Source organism: Arachis ipaensis, chromosome B03 (genome assembly GCF_000816755.2).
Source record: "Arachis ipaensis cultivar K30076 chromosome B03, Araip1.1, whole genome shotgun sequence".
Classification (NCBI taxonomy): domain Eukaryota; kingdom Viridiplantae; phylum Streptophyta; class Magnoliopsida; order Fabales; family Fabaceae; genus Arachis; species Arachis ipaensis.
The window spans coordinates 678,147-687,260 of NC_029787.2; the positions used below are offsets into that span (position 1 = coordinate 678,147).

General features: G+C 35.0%; 1 protein-coding gene across 4 annotated transcripts in view; it reads left to right on the forward strand.

The window, feature by feature from the left end:
• Positions 1-7,979, forward strand: part of LOC107629442 — a 14,495-nt gene extending 6,516 nt beyond the window's left edge. For 3 of the 4 annotated variants that reach the window (XM_016332243.2, XM_016332244.2, XM_021117666.1), the window contains 7 exons: positions 240-452; positions 572-2,833; positions 3,263-3,381; positions 3,877-4,270; positions 4,343-4,660; positions 5,629-5,886; positions 6,273-7,979. In XM_016332243.2, coding sequence (XP_016187729.1) covers positions 240-452; positions 572-2,833; positions 3,263-3,381; positions 3,877-4,270; positions 4,343-4,660; positions 5,629-5,886; positions 6,273-7,394 — 4,686 coding nt within the window. In that variant the 3' untranslated portion in view covers positions 7,395-7,979. Of the gene's footprint in view, positions 1-239; positions 453-571; positions 2,834-3,262; positions 3,382-3,876; positions 4,271-4,342; positions 4,661-5,623; positions 5,887-6,272 lie in introns of those variants that run through there. The other variant, XM_021117665.1, reaches the window with a different exon arrangement.

Genomic DNA, 9,114 nt, shown 5'->3' on the forward strand with positions numbered 1-9,114 from the left:
TTTTCGATTTGATAACATCATGATAAACAATTCTTTGAGAGTTGTGGCAGATTTGATTATAATTATCTTCAACGTTTTTTATTTGAATAGATTATAATTAAATGGTTTAGGGTTTTGCACTATTATGAAGGAATAGATTCCCAACATGAAAAGTTGGTTAGAATTTTGATGAGTCTTTTGGTAGCTTTCTGTTTTAATATTCTTTGTATATCTAATAAACGGTTGTTCCTATTGTTCAGGTTCAAAATGCAGATGATAATACTTATCCAGATAATGTCGAACCAACACTAACATTTATTCTTCAAGATTCTAGGATTGTTATATTGAATAATGAGAGGGGTTTCTCTGCTCAAAATATGAGAGCACTTTGTGATGTTGGAAATTCAACAAAGAAAGGATCTAATGCTGGTTACATAGGGAAGAAAGGCATTGGCTTCAAGTCTGTGTTCCGTGTATGTCAGGAATTTTTCTGAGTTTATCTATCCTTTTGTCATCATAGACCCTTTCCCTAGATAGTTTATTTTGTACTTCAGATAGTGTGCGGTATTAATTTTTGTTGGCTTCACTGTAGGTGACAGATGCTCCAGAGATTCATTCCAACGGTTTTCATGTTAAATTTGACATCAGCGAAGGACAGATTGGTTTTGTTTTACCCACAGTAGTACCTCCTTGTGATACTTGCCTGCTCAGTAGAATGGCATCTACTGATACCGATTCATGTGATGATAAACATTGGAACACATGCATAGTGCTGCCATTGAAGTCTCATCTTCCAGAAGGGAGTGTTGTGAATAGCATTATGACTATGTTTTCAGATATTCATCCTTCATTACTACTATTTCTTCACCGCCTGAAGTGTATCAAGCTAAGAAACTTGCTTAATGATACACTTATTGTTATGAAAAAGGAAATTTCAGAAGATGGTATCATTAAAGTGTCTCATGGGAAAGAGAAAATGGCATGGTTTGTTGTATCTGAGAAGTTGCAGACGAAGTCTTTTCGCTTTGATGTGAAAACAACTGAAATCTCTATGGCATTTACGCTACAGGAATCAGATGATGGATACAGTCCATGTCTAGATCAGCAGCCCGTTTTTGCGTATCTTCCTTTAAGAACATATGGCCTGAAATTTATTCTTCAAGGTGATTTTGTTCTTCCATCATCTAGGGAAGAAGTTGACGGAGATAGTCCATGGAATCAGTGGTTATTGTCAGAGTATCCTAGTTTATTTGTCAGAGCACTGAGAGAGTTTTGCGTGCTTCCCTGTTTTAGGAATGAACCAGGAAAGGGGTTGTCTGCTTTCATGAGTTTTGTCCCTTTAGTTGGGGAAGTGCATGGTTTTTTCTCTAGTCTTCCTCGTCAGATTATTTCTAAACTGCGATTGATGAGTTGTTTACTTGTTGAAGGTGACCACAATCAATGGTCTCCTCCATGCAAGGTATTGAGAGGATGGACAGAGCAGGTGCGCAATCTACTTCCTGATAATATACTTCTTGAACACCTTGGGCTTAGATACTTGGATAAAAATACAGTATTATCTGATACACTAGCAAGGGCACTAGGCATTGAGGAGTTTGGCCCAAACATTCTTATTAGAGTGCTGTCGTCTTTATGTCACACTAAGAGTGGGATGATATCAATGGGTATGAGTTGGTTGGCTTCTTGTCTAAACACACTCTATGTAACAATATTCAATTCATCTGGCTCAATGTCAGCTAATTCTGAAATAAGAGAAGATATTCTTCAATGTCTTCAAAAGCTTCCATTTATTCCACTTTCAGATGGTACATATAGTTCAGTGGATGAAGGCACCATATGGCTGCAGTCCAATACATCAAGCATAAGTTTTAACAGCAAGCATAACCTGGAAGCTTTCCCTAATATATGTGCTAAACTAAGGACTGTAAACCCCACCCTTTTTCCCACCTCTTCTACCGATACTTCAAGCTTGAATGCAACTATCCTGGACAATGTTACACGGTTACTTCAAAGTATTGGTGTTCAACAGTTGTCTGTACATGATGTTGTGAAGCTTCATATTTTACCAGCTTTGTCAGATGAAACAATGGCAAACAAGAACAAAGTTTTGATGGTGGAATATTTATGTTTCTTAATGCTGCACCTAACAACTACCTGTTCAGATTGTGTCATTGAAAAGGAGCATATAATCTCAGTGTTACGGGGTAAATCTTTGTTATTGACAAACTGTGGCTTTAAATGTCCTGCTGAGGTTCCAATTCATTTCTGTGCCGGATTAGGAAATCCTGTCAGTCCAAAAAAGTTGGCTGATTTTGTGAACATGAGGTGGCATGAGATAGACATAAGCTATTTGAAGCACCCAGTTAATGAGTCGTTTTCTTCTGCCTGGATGAAATGGAGGGAATTTTTTGAGAAAATTGGTGTCACAGATTTTGCCCAAGTAGTCCAGGTGGATAAGAGTGTTGCTGATGTATCTGACATCACTTTTAAGCATGCAATGTGGGATAGGGGTTTAATCTCACCTGATTCTAGAGTCATTGATTGGGAATCCCCAGAAATACTGCATTTAGTATCCTTATTGTCTAAAAGTGGCAATCAAGAAAATTGTAAATATCTCTTGGAGGTTCTTGATAGATTATGGGATGCCTGCTATGCTGATAAAACTATAGGTTACTTCTCTAATTCTGACGGAGATAGATGTCCCTTTAAGTCTGCATTTTTGTGCAAGTTATGTGATGTGCAGTGGGTAGCATCATCCATGGATGGTGAGCTTCACCATGCTAAAGATTTATTTTACGATTGTGAATCAGTCCGGATGATCCTTGGAGCCTTTGCACCATATGCTTCCCCAAAGGTAAAATTTTTCCTGCAATTTTGATGCAAGGATGAGTGGGTAATACTAATGAGTTGTGTAATTTGGGAGTTGGGGATTAACTATTAATAGTATATTTTTGCCCTTGTCCTTTTTAACTTCTTTTATTTTGTTTTATTTTTTTAAAAAAATCTTTATCTGGACTATATTTCGTATTCTGGATTTTGATTGTCTTCAGTTTACGTTCCTTGTCCTGGTAGTTGTAGTATTGTCATATTTTTATCTTTGGGATTTCAGCTTTCAATTTATCATTCGAGAAGTTGTAGTGTGTACAGATATTTTCCGGTGGTGTTCTTTTCTAGTTCTCAATCGATGTCTGAACTTGTGTATCCAAGTTTTGAATGATGCGATACTGTTCAGAAAATAGAATATAGGCTTTGGGTCTTGATGTCAGTACGTTTTCTATTTCAGGTGAAAAGTGAAAGATTGGTAAATGATTTAGGGTTCAAGACAAGAGTAACTCTTGGTGACATTTTAGATATTCTTAAAGCTTGGAGAAAAAACTTACCAAATTCTCCATTCAAGGCCAGGTATGCTCCTTTTCATCTTTTGCACACAAATGTAAGTATGTAATAACTTTGACTGTGTGAATGTTCACAATTGTTATCAGTAATGTTCAGTGCTTACCATTCCCTTATGTTAAAAGCTCTTGATTTAATTTCATAACAATTCTCCGAACAGGGTGCATATTAGTTGTCCAAACATTTTTGGGATTGTTACACAGATGTTCACCTCATGTCTGTTCTGAGAAGTTCTGTTTGTCTCAAGTTGTCTGAACTCTTAACTTTTTTATTTTAAAATAGGGGGCTGGTTATACAGTGCTTTGAGTTTTCATGTTTTAATTTCTGTAAGGATTTTGTACATAAAGAATATAGGGCAGAAAAAAGAGTGAACTCTTATAACAAGAAAAACAAATCTTGAACTCTTTGAATTAGTTGTTCATTAACCTGTGTTATTGCTTCTACATCTTTATGTGATGTTTAATACAATTTTGTCTGACTATTAGTTTCTACATATTTTTCCAGCATAAGACAAATGTCCAAATTGTATTCATTCGTTTGGAATGAAATGGTAGCTTCAAAGCAGAAAACCATGGAAGATTTGATGTCTGGACCTTTCATATTTGTCCCCTACTCATCTGTCTCTAGTGATGATGATGTTGTATGTGGAACATTTTTGTATCCAAATGAAGTCTATTGGCATGATTCAACTGGCTCTGTTCAGGAAATGAAGGAGTTCCATCCTCAATGCAGTTCATCTCTTTCCCCTATAAACAAGTCATTGTGCACTATTTACCCTGGCCTTCGTGGATTCTTTGTCGAGGAGTGTGGAGTACAAGAGTCACCTCCTCTACGAAGCTATATTCAAATTTTGCTGCAGTTATCAACTGCCACTTTACCATCACAAGCAGCAGATAAGGTATGTTCTGAGCAATGAAAAATAACAGATTTCTTTTGCAAGAAACCTTTTTAACATCCCCCTTATATGTAGACTTTCCAAGTTTTCCTCAAGTGGGCAGATGGATTAAAATCTGGTTTGCTGAGTCTCGAGGATGTCATATATTTGAAAGATTGTCTTTCCAAACTGGAATTCCCAGTGCTTCCTACTGTGCAAGATAAGTGGGTTTCATTACATCCTTCCTTTGGCCTTGTGTGCTGGTCTGATGATAAGAAGTTGAAAAAAGAATTTAAGCATTCAGATAACATTGACTTTCTGTACTTTGGTGAGCTAACCAAGGATGATAAAGAACAGGTTCAAAATAAAATCTCCAACCTCATGAAAAACTTAGGTATTCCTGCAATCTCAGAGGTATGATTTCTCTTCACTTGAAGGGCTCTTATTTGTGGTAGTTTGTGTATTTTATAAGTTGTTATATTGACACAAATAAACACTACAAACATGAACATGTTTCTATTTTGTTTCATTCCTAAATTTTGTTTGATATTTTTGTTCTTGATTGTATCGGATTTATATTCTCTGTTGGTAGTTTAAAGTTAGATATTTCATTTTCTATTGCTTGACCAAGAGTTACAAATCATAATGGACATGGGCTTCCACTTTGTTGTCTGAGCATTTAGAATGTGTTCATGCATTAATAATGGTAAAAAATGGCCCCTTTGGGTTGCGATTGGCAAGACATTGGATAATTCTTTGGTAACAAAGTACATTATTCAATATGCTAGGGATGAAAAACAAATTTACTAATATACTAAATACAGTTTGTGAAATGACATGGTTTGCTTGGAGAAAGGAATTAAAATGGTTTGGTCATAAATTCACTTTTGTTTCATAACCATATTTTTCAGATTAACTTCTATGGCTAGATTTAATTGGGTCCTAGAAAAGACCTTTCTGGCATAGTATTCCCTAGTTGCGAATTTTAAGAGCCCCAAACTGAAGTTTACATTCAGTCCCAAGATCCCTATAAGAAATGCCTCAATATACAGATCAAATTGATGAAACTCCCCTAAAATTAATGCATTGTTGAAGATTACCAAATTTTCTACTGCAACACCTACTAAAATAAACACTTTGACCACTGATTGGATGCTCATGTGAATTCCATGTCGAGGGCCACATTGTAAATCGATAGTGAAAATCAACCCAACATTTGACATACTTGATTTTCTAATTGAAAGGATCCATTTCCGGTTATATTAAACAAACAAATTATTGGCAGTATAAATCCTCTCTCTGGGAATATCCTAGTTATATTTATGTCCTTGAGACCTTGACATTATCGGTTATACATTAATGCATCATGATTTTTAGTGCAGGTTGTAACTCGTGAAGCAATATATTACGGTCTTGCTGATTGTAGCTTGAAAGAGTCATTGATTAACTGGATCCTGCCATATGCTCAGCGCTACATTCTTAAACTTCACAGTGCTAGATATGCTCAACTCAAGCAGTCCAATTTCGATATTGTGATGCGGCTCAAAATTATTGTTGTCGAGAAGCTTTTTTATAGGAATGTTATAAAGAGTTGTGGCAGTGCATCAACAAATCGAGTTGAATGTAGTTGTCTTCTGCAGGTACGTTGTAAATCCTTTATTTTATGACTGAAGGAATCATAATTTTTTTTGAATGAATATTTGTGATGGAAGCTGAAAACAAAACCTGAAGAATGTGGAAATGTCTGCTTGACTTTCAATATATAAAATTTTAGAAGCTAGGCATAATTTATATTTTCAAGTCATCTTCACAACCTTAATTAATGGATAAGATTCCATTACTGCATTACTAGAAAATTTGATTGAGATAATTGGTGATTTAATTCTTTACATGGACCAAAGCCTACGCCTGGAAATTAACTGCGTGTCACAGCTCAGATATATGCTGCATTTTTATTTTGCTTTTTGAAGTTTTCTCTTCTGAGTTCTGAACCCTACCCTTATATATATGCCTGCGTTTCTTGCAGGAAAACGTCCTGTACACCACCCAAGAATCAGATTATCATTCTATGTTTATGGAGCTTTCTAGTTTATTATTTGATGGGACTTCTGAATTACATTTTTCAAATTTCCTTCATATGATAACAACCATGGCAGAATCTGGGTCTTCTAAGGAGCAAATAGAATTTTTTATAGTAAATAGCCAAAAAGTGCATAAACTTCCAGATGAAGAACCTGTTTGGGAACTGTCTTCTGTGTCAACACTGGAAGAGGCAGGCAAGGTGCTTCCCTTGGATCAAGCGCCATCAGTAAATGGACAGCTCTTTACAAGAAGAAAGGCTGGGGTCAACAAAAACTGGCCGCCTGCTGATTGGAAAACTGCACCAGATTTTAATTATGCGCGTGCCAATGGTTTGAAGACACAAGCCCCTGGGATTAACAACTTCACTGAAGCAACAAAGGATGATAATTCTGAAAGCACTACTGATCGACCTGTTTGTGCTGAGCAAGCATCACTTTCTTTTGATTGGACCATTAAAGATGACCAGCCGGCAAATTCGGTGGCATTAATGTTGCATGAGAATAACAACTTAGAAGTTCAATCCTATCATGATTTTGATCCGAGTGCTTTTGCCGTCCATACTGGATCTGATCCTGTTTGCTTAGATGAACCTCTAGATGAAGTTAACAAAAATTCATCATCAGTTTTTAGCAGGAGAGATCGACTTCAATATGGCGCATTTGATGCAGTGCAAGCAAAGGCAACAGGCAGATTAGGTGAACTTCTTGCATGCAAATACTTTGTTGAGAAAGTTGGAAAGGATGCTGTAAAGTGGGTCAATGAAGTTAAAGAAACAGGATATCCATATGACATAGTCATCGGGGAGGAGAGCAATATAGAGTACATAGAAGTTAAAGCAACCAGATCCCCAAGAAAAGACTGGTTCAACATAACGACAAACGAATGGCAGTTTGCGTTTGATAAAGGTGAATCCTTTAGCATTGCATTTGTAGCAATAATGGAAAATAATATTGCAAAGGTCACAATATTCAAAAATCCTGTGAAGTTATGCCATATTGGTCAGCTGCAATTGGCTGTCATGATGCCAAGACAACAGAAGCAGTTGCCTCCTAGCTGCCATTCCTAATTTATTATGCTGTTTAGATGGATTTGATAAAGTCAGATTCCCAGTTTCAAGGCCACTCCTTTCTGGAGCCGGCCAGAGGCATGCTTGTTGGGAAGTTTTGTTTTAATTGCTGAGACTTGAGAAGATTAATTATGAACTCAACCATGCAAGATTTGTCACATAAACTTTTTGCACCGGGATCGGGTGCTCTGCATATAACAGTTATCTCGAACTTCCCACATCAAGGGTCCTGGGGCAAATAATGTGGGGACACCTCAACAGCACTGTATCTGTATGTATTTTCTTATTCCAAGATTTTCCAGTTTTAATACAAATCTCTCATTCTTTGGAAAAGGTTCATTTCAGCTATATTGTGTTTGTCTCAAAAGCATGGCTGTCAATAGGTGCTATTTTTATCCTTGATTATCTTTCCATTTGTTAGGCAAGTGCAAGGGTTCATCTTGTTGTGGATGTAAATACTAAATAGTAAATACACGACCTTTTAAATCTTACTTGATTTAGGATCCGAAATTGTTCTCGATCTAGCACGCAGTTGGGGAAATGTTAAACCGCTTGCTTTTGCCATAATAAACGTAGTTATTGTCATGCTCTGGAGTTTTATACTTGTGCGAAAAACTAGAGTGAGACCCTGTCATGCACGGGAAGTTAAATTAATATAGTATATTCTGGGAAGTTAAATTAATGTAGTATATTCTAATATTGTTTAAAGATTGATTAGATAATATGTAAACTACGGATAAATTTAAAGTGTTTAAATTAAAAATATTTTGCAAAATATTTATTTGATAATTTATGTATAATTTTATATAATTATTAAAGTAAAATATAATACAAATTGCATTATAGTTATTGTTTTAGAAATTTGAAATAATTTATTTTTACAAAAGACATAGATTTCTTATATTAGAATCTACATCTTTATTTGTCGTTTTTATTGTTTGCAAATAATTAAAAAAAATGTTAGAAAAAAAATGAATTAGACTGAAAGCATAAAAAATGCAATATCATGATATATTTGAATGTATCTAGAAAAGGAGATGTGTTAATTTTGAACTTGTTTGGAAGAATTTTCAGCAATTGATATGATATATTAAGAAATAAAGTAATAGTAGTAAGAGTTGTATGTAATATGTTTTATAAATGGACTAAAGTGTATAATAATAAGAGTCTTATACAACATATACAAATAGGTCAAATAATGTGAAATTTGAATATTTGTAAGTGAAATTTTTTATGAGTAAATAGTCAAATTAGTTTTTGAAAGATTACTCGTTCTTTAAATTGGTCATGTTAGTTCTTTTGTCACTTTCTTTGTTGATGATGTCAAAATTTACTAATGTGGCAGGTTAAGTGACTCCATAACACACACCTAGGAGTTTTAATTGACTATCAAAATAATAAATTTATGAAATTAGATCAAATCAAAACCTAATCGAGGAGAGAATTTGAAGTATTAGAATTCCTCAATTTGGGGTTGATTTGATCTAATTTCATAAATTAATCATGTTAATAGTCAATTAGAACTACTAGGTGTGTGTTGTGATGTTACTTGATGTCCGACATCAACAAATTCTGATGGCGTTAGTAATAGAAGTGACCGAAAGACTAATATGACTAATTTAAAATCTTTCAAAAATAAATTTGATTAAAAAAAATTTTCAAGGACCAATTTGAAGAATGAGTGATCTTCCCGAAATTAATTTAACAATTTGCTCAATTT